At 55.7% G+C, this 14,545-nt stretch overlaps 2 protein-coding genes across 4 annotated transcripts in view; both read right to left on the bottom strand.

Moving 5' to 3' along the window:
* The window catches only part of LOC144952921 (uncharacterized), a 15,299-nt gene extending 7,194 nt beyond the window's left edge, over positions 1 to 8,105 (bottom strand). Inside the window, exons 1-4 of one of the 3 annotated variants that reach the window (XM_078883398.1) lie at positions 8,047 to 8,105; positions 4,608 to 4,744; positions 3,021 to 3,698; positions 398 to 1,131 (exon numbers count right to left, since the gene is read on the bottom strand). In XM_078883398.1, coding sequence (XP_078739524.1) covers positions 398 to 1,131; positions 3,021 to 3,597 — 1,311 coding nt within the window. In that variant the 5' untranslated portion in view covers positions 3,598 to 3,698; positions 4,608 to 4,744; positions 8,047 to 8,105. Of the gene's footprint in view, positions 1 to 397; positions 1,132 to 3,020; positions 3,699 to 4,607; positions 4,773 to 8,046 lie in introns of those variants that run through there. The other 2 variants (XM_078883397.1, XM_078883396.1) reach the window with 2 other exon arrangements.
* Positions 5,938 to 14,545, bottom strand: part of LOC144952956 (uncharacterized) — a 29,479-nt gene continuing 20,871 nt past the window's right edge. The window contains exons 4-7 of the mRNA XM_078883442.1: positions 13,424 to 13,500; positions 9,393 to 9,403; positions 8,748 to 8,807; positions 5,938 to 5,991 (exon numbers count right to left, since the gene is read on the bottom strand). Of these exons, the coding sequence (XP_078739568.1) occupies positions 5,938 to 5,991; positions 8,748 to 8,807; positions 9,393 to 9,403; positions 13,424 to 13,500 (202 nt within the window). The remainder of the gene's footprint in view (positions 5,992 to 8,747; positions 8,808 to 9,392; positions 9,404 to 13,423; positions 13,501 to 14,545) is intronic.

Raw genomic sequence — 14,545 nt, 5'->3', positions numbered from 1 at the left:
TGTACACACACACACGTGTACACACACACACAGTGTGTACACACACACACACACACGTGTACACACACAGTGTACACACACGTGCACACACACACGTGTACACACACACGTGTACACACACACACACGTGCACACACACACGTGTACACACACACACACACGTGTACACACACAGTGTACACACACGTGTACACACACACACACGTGTACACACACAGTGTACACACACGTGTACACACACACGTGTACACACACACACACGTGCACACACACACGTGTACACACACACACACGTGTACACACACAGTGTACACACACGTGTACACACACACACACGTGTACACATACAGTGTACACACACAGTGTACACACACACACACACAGTGAGAGCACTCACGGGGGTGAGCAAGGGTTCATCGGTTTTCTGGCCTTTGTACGCTTGTGAGTCTCTGTGCGAGTCTCTGTGTGAGTCTTTGAGTGAGTCTCTGTGTGAGTCTGTGTGTGAGTCTCTGTGTGAGTCTCTGTGTGAGTCTGTGTGTGAGTCTCTGTGTGAGTCTCTGTGCGAGTCTTTGAGTGAGTCTCTGTGTGAGTCTCTGTGTGAGTCTGTGTGTGAGTCTCTGTGTGTGTCTCTGTGTGTGTCTCTGTGTGTGTCTCTGTGTGAGTCTGTGTGTGAGTCTCTGTGTGAGTCTCTGTGTGTGTCTCTGTGTGTGTCTCTGTGTGAGTCTCTGTGTGAGTCTCTGTGTGAGTCTCTGTGTGAGTCTCTGTGCGAGTCTTTGAGTGAGTCTCTGTGTGAGTCTCTGCGTGAGTCTCTGCGTGAGTCTTTGCCCGAGTCTCTGAGCGAGTCTCTGCGTGAGTCTTTGCCCGAGTCTCTGTGTGAGTCTATATGGTAGTCTCTGAGCGAGTCTCTGCGTGAGTCTTTGCCCGAGTCTCTGTGTGAGTCTATATGTGAGTCTCTGCGTGAGTCTCTGAGCGAGTCTCCGTGTGAGTCTCTGTGTGAGTCTGTGTGTTCCCGTGTGCGCGAGTCCACGCGCGAGTCCGTGCGTCTCGCGCGGTCCATCATGATCCCGCTCCACGGAGCGCAGGCCAGTCCGGCGAGCTGAGTCCACGCAAACAGATCCAGGTACCAGGCCACTGCGAAGACACAAGAACGAAGAGGTCTACCCGTGTAGGCCAGCAACAAGACTGTAGGGGCAAGTCAGAGGTCGCAAACGGGTTTTGATTCCTTACCCGTACCCGGCCGCACCAGGTACCTGTACCCGTACCCTACCCCTACCCGACCCGTACCCTACCCGTACCCTACCCGTACCCTACCCGTACCCGTACCCTACCCGTACCCTACCCGTACCCTACCCGTACCCGTACCCGGCCGTACCCGTACCCGACCCGTACCCTACCCGTACCTGACCCGTACCCTACCCGTACCCTACCCGTACCCTAGCCGTACCCTAGCCGTACCCGTACCCGACCCATACCCTACCCGTACCCTACCCGTACCTTACCCGTACCCTACCCGTACCCGTACCCTACCCATACCCGGCCGCACCAGGTACCTGTACCCGTACCCTACCCGTACCCTACCCGTACCCGTACCCTACCCGTACCCTACCCGTACCCGGCCGCACCAGGTACCTGTACCCGTACCCTACCCGTACCCTACCCCTACCCGTACCCTACCCGTACCCGGCCGTACCCGTACCCGACCCGTACCCTACCCGTACCCTACCCCTACCCGTACCCTACCCGTACCCGGCCGTACCCGTACCCGACCCGTACCCTACCCGTACCCTAGCCGTACCCGTACCCTACCCGTACTCTACCCGTACCCTACCCGTACTCTACCCGTACCCTACCCGTACTCTACCCGTACCCTACCCGTACCCTACCCTACCCGTACCCTACCCGTACCCTACCCGTACCCTACCCGTACCCATACCCTACCCGTACCCTACCCGTACCCGACCCGTACTCTACCCGTACCCTACCCGTACTCTACCCGTACCCTACCCGTACCCTACCCTACCCGTACCCTACCCGTACCCTACCCGTACCCTACCCGTACCCATACCCTACCCGTACCCTACCCGTACCCGACCCGTACCCGTACCCTACCCGTACCCGTACCCTACCTGTACCCGTACCCTACCCGTACCCGTACCCTACCCGTACCCATATCCTACCCGTACCCTACCCGTACCCGGCCGTACCCGTACCCTACCCATACCTGGCCGGGTACGGGTAGGGTAGGGTACGGGTACCTGATTGCGACCTCTGGGATGAAGCCACGTTGCAGGCGCGGGTGGGTTGATTCTAGGAACTTGAATTGTGAGAAGAGACAAGACGTTGGGAAATGAGTGACAAACGGCGACTCACCAGTGACTCACGGCCTACCCGTACCCGATACCCGTACCCGTACCCGGCCGGGTACGGGTAGCCGGGTATCGGGTAGGGTACGGGTATCGGGTAGGGTACGGGTATCGGGTAGGGTACGGGTATCGGGTAGGGTACGGGTATCGGGTAGGGTACGGGTATCTGGTAGGGAATGGGTTTTGGGTAGGGTACGGGTATCGGGTATCGGGTAGGGTACGGGTATCGGGTAGGGTACGGGTATCGGGTAGGGTACGGGTATCTGGTAGGGTACGGGTATCGGGTAGGGTACGGGTATCTGGTAGGGAATGGGTATCGGGTAGGGTACGGGTATCTGGTAGGGTACGGGTATCGGGTACCCGGTTGCGACCTCTGGGGCAAGTGCTGTTAGCGAGTAGCACCACCTATGATGCACACACAGACAAAGCTCCCCCAGGTAGCCTCTAGCAGGGCTGTAGGGGCAAGTGCTGCTAGTAGTAGCGAGTAGAAGCAGCGCCTACGAAGACTCAAAGAGGGGGTCCCCGTGCCCCCCCCCCCCCCGTGTCCCCCCCCCCCCCGTGTCCCCCCCCCCCGTGTCCCCCCCCCCCCCCCCCCCCGTGTCCCCCCCCCCCGTGTCCCCCCCCCCCGTGTCCCCCCCCCCCCCCCCCGCGCGTTACCGGCCTCCGTGTCGCCGTGTGCGCGCTGTGCGAGGGCTCCGTGCAGCGAGCCCACGTAGAGGCACTGCCGCAGCTGGATCAGCGACAGCCACAGCACGTGGGACGCGAACACGGGCGAGAGCAGGCACGCACGCAGAGGCACCGCCCCCCTCGGCGATGACGTCACTTCCTGCCCGGCGTGGACGACTTCCTGCGCCGTTGATGTCACTTCCTGCTCGGGGCGGCCGACTTCCTGCCCTGCGGCTGACGATGTCACTTCCTGCTCGGGGCGGCCGACTTCCTGCCCCGTCGACGATGTCACTTCCTGCTTGGTGCGGCCGACTTCCTGCGCCACCAATGATGTCACTTCCTGCTTGGTACGGCCGATTTCCTGCCCCGCTGACGACATCACTTCCTGCTCGGAGCGGCCGACTTCCTGCCCTGCGGCCGACGATGTCACTTCCTGTCCGGCACGGCCGACTTCCTGCCCCGCGGCCGACGATGTCACTTCCTGTCCGGCACGGCCGACTTCCTGCCCCGCGGCTGACGATGTCACTTCCTGTCCGGCGGAGCAAACTTCCTGCCCCGCCAGCGACATCACTTCCTGTCTGATGCCGCTAACTTCCTGCCCCGGCGCTGACCTCACTTCCTGCAGAATCAACGGCAGGGCCTCCTGGGTAGCCAACGCGCTGGGGCCTGCTTGGGGGGGGGAGGAGACGGATATTTGGGCACCTTCACACACACAGAGTACACGAGTACACACACACACAGTACACACACACACAGAGTACACACACACAGTGTACACAGACACAGTGTACACACACACAGTGTACAAACGTACACACAGTGTACACACACACACACACAGTGTACACACACACAGAGTACACGAGTACACACACACAGAGTACACATGTACAAACACACAGAGTACATGAGTACACACACACATAGTGTACACACACACACAGAGTACACACATACACACACACACAGAGTACACGAGTACACACACACACAGTGTACACACACACACACAGTGTACACACACACACACAGTGTACACACACACACAGAGTACACGAGTACACACACACACACACAGAGTACACATGTACAAACACACAGAGTACATGAGTACACACACACATAGTGTACACACACACACAGAGTACACACGTACACACACACACACACAGAGTACACGAGTACACACACACACAGTGTACACACACACACACAGTGTACACACACACAAGCATACACACACACAAGCATACACACACACACGTACACAAACACACACTCACATACACACACGCACGTACACACACACATGTGTACACACACACGCACGTACACACACGCACGTACACACACAGTGTACACACACACAGTGTACACACACACAGTGTACACACACATATGTACACACGTGCACACACACACATATGTACACACACATATGTACACACGTGCACACACACACATATGTACACACACATATGTACACACGTGCACACACACACATATGTACACACACATATGCGTGTACACACACACGTGTACACACACAAGCACACACACACACACACGTGTACACACCTGCCACTCCGCCCTCAGCCTCCACGCAGGAAGGGTGGCCATTTTGTTCCGGCGGTGACGTCGGAGGCGGCCATTTTGTGCGCCCGCCACGCCCCCCACCACAGCGACGGTGACGGCAGCGGCATCTGGAGCAAAACCTGGCGACGAAAAGCACCATCACCACCACCACCACCATCACCACCACCACCACCACCACTACCATCACCACCACCACCACCACCACCCACCATCACTATCACCACCCCCCACCACCACCACCACCATCACCACCACCACCACCACTACCATCACCACCACCACCACCACCACCATCACCACCACCACCACCATCACCACCACCACCATCACCACCACCATCACCACCACCATCACCACCACCACCACCCCCACCACCACCATCACCACCATCACCACCACCATCACCACCATCACCACCACCATCACCACCCCCACCACCATCACCACCCCCCACTACCACCATCACCACCACCACCACTACCATCACCACCACCACCACCACCCCCCACCACCACCATCACCACCACCACCACCCACCACCACCACCATCACCACCCACCACCATCATCATCACCACCACCACCACCACCACCACCCACCACCCACCATCCACCACCACCCACCACCACCCACCACCACCACCCACCACCACCCACCACCACTCACCACTCACCACCACCCACCACCACCACCACCCACCACCACCCACCACCCACCACCACCCACCACCACCCACCACCACCCACCACCACCACCACCCACCACCACCACCCACCACCACCACCCACCACACCCCACCCCCCACCACCACCACCACCACCCCCCACCACCCACCACCACCACCCACCACCACACCCCACCCCCCACCACCACCACCACCACCCCCCACCACCACCACCACCACCACCCCCCACCACCACCATCACCACCACCACCAACCACCACCACCACCATCACCACCCACCACCATCATCATCACCACTACCACCACCACCACCACCACCACCCACCACCCACCATCCACCACCACCCACCACCACCCACCACCACCACCCACCACCACCCACCACCACTCACCACCACCCACCACCACCACCACCCACCACCACCCACCACCCACCACCACCCACCACCACCCACCACCACCCACCACCACCACCCACCACCACCACCCACCACCACCACCCACCACACCCCACCCCCCACCACCACCACCACCACCCCCCACCACCCACCACCACCACCCACCACCACACCCCACCCCCCACCACCACCACCACCACCCCCCACCACCACCACCACACCCGGGTGTTTACAACCTCGCCTGGTACGCGGATGGTGGCGTGGGCTGGATCGGCCCGTGAGCCTGCCTCAGTAGAGACCCCATTCGCAGATTGTCGGTCATCCTCCCTTGTTGAATCTCAACAGTAGTAGTTGTAGTGTATAGTGTATAGTAGTAGTGTATAGTAGAAGTGTATAGAGTTGTGTAGTGTATAGTGTATAGTAGTAGTGTATAGTGGTAGCAATGTATAATGTATAGTAGTAGTGTAGTGTATAGTAGTAGTGTAGTGTATAGTAGTAGTGTATAGTGTATAGTAGGAGTGTATAGAGTTGTGTAGTGTATAGTGTATAGTAGTAGTTTATAATGGTGAGTAGTAATGTATAGTGTATAGTAGTAATTTATAGTTGTAGTGTATAATGTATAGTAGTAGTGTATAGTAGTAGTAATGTATAATGTATAGTAGTAGTGTATAATGTATAGTAGTAGTGTATAATGTATAGTAGTAGTGTATAATGTATAGTAGTAGTGTATAATGTATAGTAGTAGTGTATAATGTATAGTAGTAGTGTATAATGTATAGTAGTAGTGTATAATGTATAGTAGTAGTGTATAATGTATAGTAGTAGTGTATAATGTATAGTAGTAGTGTATAATGTATAGTAGTAGTGTATAATGTATAGTAGTAGTGTATAATGTATAGTAGTAGTGTATAATGTATAGTAGTAGTGTATAATGTATAGTAGTAGTGTATAATGTATAGTAGTAGTGTATAATGTATAGTAGTAGTGTATAATGTATAGTAGTAGTGTATAGTAGTAGTGTAGTGTATAGTAGTAGTGTAGTGTATAATGTGTAGTAGTAGTGTATAATGTGTAGTAGTAGTGTATAGTAGTAGTGTGAGTGGTGGTGAGTGGTGGTGATTGCTGAGTGGTAGTGGTGAGTGATGATTGGTGAGTGGTGGTGCTGAGTGGTGAGTGGTGGTGGTAGTGGTGAGTGATGATTGGTGAGTGGTGGTGCTGAGTGGTGAGTGGTGGTGGTAGTGGTGAGTGGTGAGTGGTGAGTGGTGGTGCTGAGTGGTGAGTGATGATTGGTGAGTGGTGGTGCTGAGTGGTGAGTGGTGGTGGTAGTGGTGAGTGGTGAGTGGTGGTGAGTGGTGGTAGTGGTGAGTGGTGAGTGGTGGTGAGTGGTAGTGGTGAGTGATGATTGGTGAGTGGTGGTGCTGAGTGGTGAGTGGTGGTGGTAGTGGTGAGTGATGATTGGTGAGTGGTGGTGCTGAGTGGTGAGTGGTGGTGGTAGTGGTGAGTGATGATTGGTGAGTGGTGGTGGTAGTGGTGAGTGGTGAGTGGTGGTGCTGAGTGGTGAGTGGTGGTGGTAGTGGTGAGTGATGATTGGTGAGTGGTGGTGCTGAGTGGTGAGTGGTGGTGGTAGTGGTGAGTGATGATTGGTGAGTGGTGGTGCTGAGTGGTGAGTGGTGGTGGTAGTGGTGAGTGATGATTGGTGAGTGGTGGTGGTAGTGGTGAGTGGTGAGTGGTGGTGCTGAGTGGTGAGTGGTGGTGGTAGTGGTGAGTGATGATTGGTGAGTGGTGGTGGTAGTGGTGAGTGGTGAGTGGTGGTGCTGAGTGGTGAGTGGTGGTGGTAGTGGTGAGTGATGATTGGTGAGTGGTGGTGGTAGTGGTGAGTGGTGAGTGGTGGTGCTGAGTGGTGAGTGGTGGTGGTAGTGGTGAGTGATGATTGGTGAGTGGTGGTGGTAGTGGTGAGTGGTGAGTGGTGAGTGGTGGTGAGTGGTGGTGGTGCTGAGTGGTGAGTGGTGGTGGTAGTGGTGAGTGGTGAGTGGTGGTGAGTGGTGGTGGTGCTGAGTGGTGAGTGGTGGTGGTGCTGAGTGGTGAGTGGGGTGGTGAGTGGTGGTGAGTACTAACCGTGTGGTGGTGAGTGGTGGTGTGGTGGTGGTGAGCAGCGCGGTGAGCACGGTGGTGAGTGCTGAGTGGTGCTGAGTGGTGAGTGAGTGGTGAGTACTAACCGTGCTGTGGTGAGTGGTGGTGTGGTGGTGGTGGTGAGCAGCGCGGTGAGCACGGTGGTGAGTGCTGAGTGGTGAGTGGCGAGTGAGTGGTGAGTGGTGAGTGCTGAGTGGTGAGTACTAACCGTGTGGTGGTGAGTGGTGGTGTGGTGGTGGTGGTGAGCAGTGCGGTGAGCACGGCGGTGAGTGCTGAGTGGTGAGTGCTGAGTGAGTGGTGAGTGCTGAGTGAGTGGTGAGTGAGTGGTGAGTGGTGAGTGAGTGGTGAGTACTAACCGTGCTGTGGTGAGTGGTGGTGTGGTGGTGAGTGAGTGGTGAGTGGTGAGTGCTGAGTGGTGAGTGCTGAGTGAGTGGTGAGTGAGTGGTGAGTGGTGAGTGAGTGGTGAGTACTAACCGTGCTGTGGTGAGTGGTGGTGTGGTGGTGGTGGTGAGTGGTGAGTGAGTGGTGAGTACTAACCGTGGCGTGGTGGTGAGTGGTGGTGTGGTGGTGGTGGTGAGTGGTGAGTGAGTGGTGAGTACTAACCGTGGCGTGGTGGTGAGTGGTGGTGTGGTGGTGGTGGTGAGTGGTGAGTGAGTGGTGAGTACTAACCGTGGCGTGGTGGTGAGTGGTGGTGTGGTGGTGGTGGTGAGCAGCGCGGTGAGCACGGTGGTGAGTGAGTGGTGAGTACTAACCGTGCTGTGGTGGTGAGTGGTGGTGTGGTGGTGGTGGTGAGCAGCGCGGTGAGCACGGTGGTGAGTGAGTGGTGAGTACTAACCGTGGCATGGTGGTGAGTGGTGGTGGTGTGGTGGTGGTGGTGGTGAGCAGTGCGGTGAGCACGGCGGTGAGTGCCGAGCACGAGGCCAGGGCCAGGAAGGCCGATCGCAGCGGCACCCCCACGGCGCACACCCACTGCGGAGCGCACACAGCTAGAGGTAAAGCTCCCCCAGGTAGCCTCCGGCAGGGCTCTAGGGGCAAGGGCTGCGAGTAGCACCACCGATGATGTACACACACAGACAAAGCTCCCCCAGGTAGCCTCTAGCAGGCTCTAGGGGCAAGTGCTGTTAGTAGTAGGGAGTAGCAGCACCTATGATGTACACACACAGACAAAGCTCCCCCAGGTAGCCTCCGGCAGGGATGTAGGGGCAAGTGCTGTGAGTAGCACCACCCATGATGTACACACAGCTAGAGGTAAAGCTCCCCCAGGTAGCCTCCGGCAGGGATGTAGGGGCAAGTGCTGTGAGTAGCACCACCTATGATGTACACACAGACAAAGCTCCCCCAGGTAGCCTCTAGCAGGGCTGTAGGGGCAAGTGCTGTTAGTAGCGGGTAGCACCACCTATGATGCACACACAGACAAAGCTCCCCCAGGTAGCCTCCAGCAGGGCTGTAGGGGCAAGTGCTGCTAGTAGCACCTTGACGATGATGAGGGTGAAGGAGGAGGAGTCGAAGGCTCCGTTGTAGAGAGAGATGACGGTGGCCTGGTGCGGCCCAAACAGCACCGCCACCTACACACACACAGACACACACAGACACATAGATACACACACAGACACACACACAGACACACACACAGACACACACACAGACACACACACAGACACACACACAGACACACACACAGACACACACACAGACACACACACAGACACAGACACACACACACAGACACACACACAGACACACACATAGACACATAGATACACACAGACACACACAGACACACACACAGACACACACACAGACACACACACAGACACACACACAGACACACACACATAGATATACACACACACACACATAGCTACATACACACATACACACATAGATACATACACACACCGCCACCTACACACACACACATACACACACAGACACACACACACACAGACACACACATAGATACACATACATACATACACACATAGCTACATACACACATACACACATAGCTACATACACACACCGCCACCTACACACACACACACAGACACACACACAGACACACACACAGACACAGAGACACACACACATACAGACACATACACAGACACACACACACACAGCTACATACACACACACAGACATAAACACACATACATACAGACACACACACACAGAAATACATACAGACACATACACAGACACACACACACACATACATACAGACACACACATACACACACACACATACATACATACAGACACACACATACACACACACACAGATACACACAGACACACAACAACAACCGCCATTCGCCACTAAGTGGCGGTGACGTCACCACGACGCTTGTGCCAGGCCATGTGCACCTTGAGGCCACGTGAAGTGTCGAACGCCCGCTGGCAGGAGGTCACGGGGCAGACCCAGGTGCCACGGGACGACTGACCGAGATGACCGAGATGACTGGCTGATGCACCACCTGTGCCCCCTACTGTGCCAACTTGCTGTGCTTTAGCCACCCGGCGCTCCGCTCGTTGTTGTGAGCGTCGCTCCTCCGCCCTCCGTTGTTGTTGGAGGGCGACTGCCTCCAACTGCCCAGTAGCGTCCTTCACGAGCCTCCTCCACTGAGGCCGATCTTGACACCGCTGGTACCAGTCATCGGCAAGTCCACTCAGCTCCACGTCCTCCTGTACCACATCACTCCATCTCTTCTCTAGCCCGTGCCGCGCCCGTTTAGCCCCCTCGATCCGGCCGAACAAAAGCTGTTTAGGCATGCGGTGGCTGGGCATGCGGGCTACATGACCCAGCCAACGCAGCCTTGCCTGCCGGAGGAGCTCACTGATGGGACTTTGCCCAGATCTTTCAAGGACTTGTGAGCTCCTCACACAATCCAGCCTGGTCAAACCCAGGATGGATCGTAGGCAGGCCAGCCTAAATGTTTCCAACCGGCGAAGATGCTCCACTAGGGGGGTCCACGTTTCGCAAGCGTAGAGAAGGGAGGGAATGACCGTGGCCGAGAAGACCTGAAGCTTCGTGCGGAGCGACAGACCAGGTAGCTTCCACACAGCGTTACGCAACCGATGAAAAGATATTGCCGCTCGACTGATTCGGAGTGAGACCTCTGCTGATAAACTGGAGCTGGTCATGAGCACACTGCCCAGGTATGGGAAACTCTCTACTCTCTCCACAACTGCCCCATCACCGATTGGGAGTTGTGGGGGCGGAGTGCCCGATGGTACAAAATACCCAGGCAGGTGCTTAGTTTTGGTGGGGCTGATGGTAAGGCCCCACCTCTTAGTGGCACACTCCAGCCTCAGCAGCAGCGTCTCCAACTCCTCTTCTGAATGAGCAGCTATTACCAAATCATCGGCATACATAACGTGGTTGACCAATAGGGAGCCATCCCTTGATCGCACCCGGGCGTCGATCAGCCTCCCATTATATCTGTACCAAATGGTAATTCCCCCGGTACAGCTATTGAAGGCTTCACGAACTACGCAGTCGAAATAGATGTTAAATAATGTGGGAGCCAGAGGACATCCCTGTCGCACCCCAAGGTGTACAGGGAAAGGCTCCGACTCCTGGCCACGTAGTTTTACCCGGGCCCGCTCACCATCATGAAGGTCCTTAATGATCGTGAGCAGAGGGTCAGGGACTCCGAAAGCACGAAGAACAACCCAGAGCCCAGTCCTACTGATGGTATCATAGGCCTTGACCAGGTCAATAAAGCAGAGATGTAGGTCTTTTTGGAATTCCCTACACCTCTGCTGTAGCAGACGGACAGAAAATATGGCATCTGTGCAGGACCGCCCTTTCCTGAAACCACATTGGGGCTCCGCAAGCCTCTCCTCAGCATGCCTAGCAAGGCGATGTTGAATAATCCTTGCCAGGACCTTACATACACACACACACACAGAAATACATACAGACACATACACAGAAACACACACATACATACACACACATACACACACACATACATACAGACACACACATACACACACACACACACATACAGACACATACACAGACACACACACACACACACATACACAGACACACACACATACACACACATACATACAGACACACACAGACACACACACACACATACAGACACACACAGATACACACAGACACACACATACATACACACACACACACAGACACACACATAGATACACATACACAGACACACACAGATACACACAGACACACACACAGACACATACACAGACACACACACACACAGACATACACACACACACATATATACACACACACATACACACACAGACATACACACATACACACACACATACACACACACATACACACAGACATACACACACATACACACACACAGACACACACACACAGACACACACACATACACACACACACAGACACACACACACAGACACACACACAGACAAGACACACATACACATAAATACACACACACACAGACACACACACACAGACACACACACACACAGACACACACACACACACAGACACACACACAGACACACACACACACAGACACACACACACACACAGACACACACACAGACACATACACAGACATACATACACACATACACACACACACAGACACACACACACATGCACACACACAGACACACACACATAGATACACACACATACACACAGACACACACACAGACACACACACAGACATACACAGACACACACAGACACAGATGGTGGTGGTCTGGTGGTGATGATGGTGGTGATGATGATTGTGGTGGTGATGGTGATGATGGTGATAGTGGTGGTCAGGCGGTGATGGTGATGATGGTGATAGTGGTGGTCAGGCGGTGATGGTGATGATGGTGATAGTGGTGGTCAGGCGGTGATGGTGATAGTGGTGGTCAGGCGGTGATGGTGATGATGGTGATAGTGGTGGTCAGGCGGTGATGGTGATGATGGTGATAGTGGTGGGCAGGCGGTGATGGTGATGATGGTGATAGTGGTGGTCAGGCGGTGATGGTGATGATGGTGATGGTGCTGGTGCTGGTGGTGCTGATGATGGTGGTGGTGGTGGTGGTGATGGTAGTGCTGGTGGTGCTGGTAGTGCTGATGATGATGGTGGTGGTGATGATGCTGGTGATGGTGATAATGATGGTGCTGGTGATGGTGGTGGTGGTGGTGGTGATGGTGGTGATGCTGGTAGTGCTGGTGATGCTGATGATGATGGTGGTGATGGTGGTGATGATGATGGTGATGATGATGATGGTGATGATGATGCTGGTAGTGCTGGTGATGCTGATGATGATGGTGGTGATGGTGGTGATGATGATGATGATGCTGGTGATGCTGGTGATGCTGGTGATGCTGATGATGCTGGTGATGCTGATGATGATGGTGGTGATGGTGGTGATGATGATGATGATGCTGGTGATGCTGGTGATGCTGATGATGCTGGTGATGCTGATGATGATGGTGGTGATGGTGGTGATGATGATGATGGTGATGATGATGCTGGTGATGCTGATGATGCTGGTGATGCTGATGATGATGGTGCTGATGATGGTGATGATGATGGTGATGACGTCACCTGCATGTTTGAGATCAGCATCAGCACCCCGGACACGGCCAGCGTGGACACCGCGGGAAACAAGATCCACGCAGACTCTGGGTGGTGGGGGGTCACACAGGGGGTCACGGGGGGGGGGGGGGGGTCATAAGGGGTCACAGGAGGGTCATGGGGGGGTCACACAGGGGGTCAGAAGGGGGGTCATAGGAGGCCACGGGGGGTCACGGAGGGTCATAGGGGGTCACGGGGGGTCACAAGGGGGGTCACACAGGGGGTCACGGGGGTCATAGGGGGATCACGGGGGGTCGCAGGGGGTCACAGGGGGTCACAGGGGGGTCACAGGGGGGGTCAGGGGGGGGTCATGGGGGGTCATGGGGGGTCATAGGGGGGTCGCGGGGGTCATGGGGGGGTGACGGGTCACAGGGGGTCACGGGGGTCACGGGGGGGTCGCGGGGGTCACGGGGGGGGTCACAGGAGTGGGGGTGTCTGGGTACCTGCGGTGGAGAAAGCGATGGTGAGTGTGGAGCTCAGGTAGAGCACCCTGTGCAGACACAAGCAGAGTCAGGGTCACGGTGGTGACGGTGGTGGTGGTGGTGGTGGTGACAGTGGTGGTGGTGGTAGTGGTGGTGGTGGTGATGACAGTGGTGGTGGTGACGGTGGTAGTGGTGGTGACGGTGGTGGTGGTGGTGACAGTGGTGGTGGTGGTGGTGGTAGTGGTGGTGATGACAGTGGTGGTGGTGACGGTGGTAGTGGTGGTGGTGGTGATGGCGGTGGTAGTGGTGGTGGTGGTAGTGGTGGTGGTGGTAGTGGTGGTTGTGGTGGTGGTTGTGGTGGTAGTGGTGGTGGTAGTGGTGGTGGTGGTGACGGTGGTAGTGGTGGTGGTGATAGTGGTGGTGGTAGTGGTGGTGGTGACAGTGGTGGTGACAGTGGTGGTGCTGACAGTGGTGGTGGTGGTAGTGGTGGTGGTGACAGTGGTGGTGGTGATGGCGGTGGTGGTGGTGGTAGTGGTGACAGTGGTGATGCTAGTGGTGGTGGTGGTAGTGGTGGTGACAGTGGTGGTGGTGGTAGTGGTGGTGAGAGTGGTGGTGCTAGTTAGTGAGAGTGGTGGTGCTAGTTGGTGAGAGTGGTGCTAGTTAGTGAGAG

This window comes from Lampetra fluviatilis, chromosome 71 (genome assembly GCF_964198595.1).
Source record: "Lampetra fluviatilis chromosome 71, kcLamFluv1.1, whole genome shotgun sequence".
NCBI lineage: Eukaryota > Metazoa > Chordata > Hyperoartia > Petromyzontiformes > Petromyzontidae > Lampetra > Lampetra fluviatilis.
Note: the sequence above shows the minus strand (reverse complement) of the source record. Positions and strands in the feature narration are given on the sequence as shown.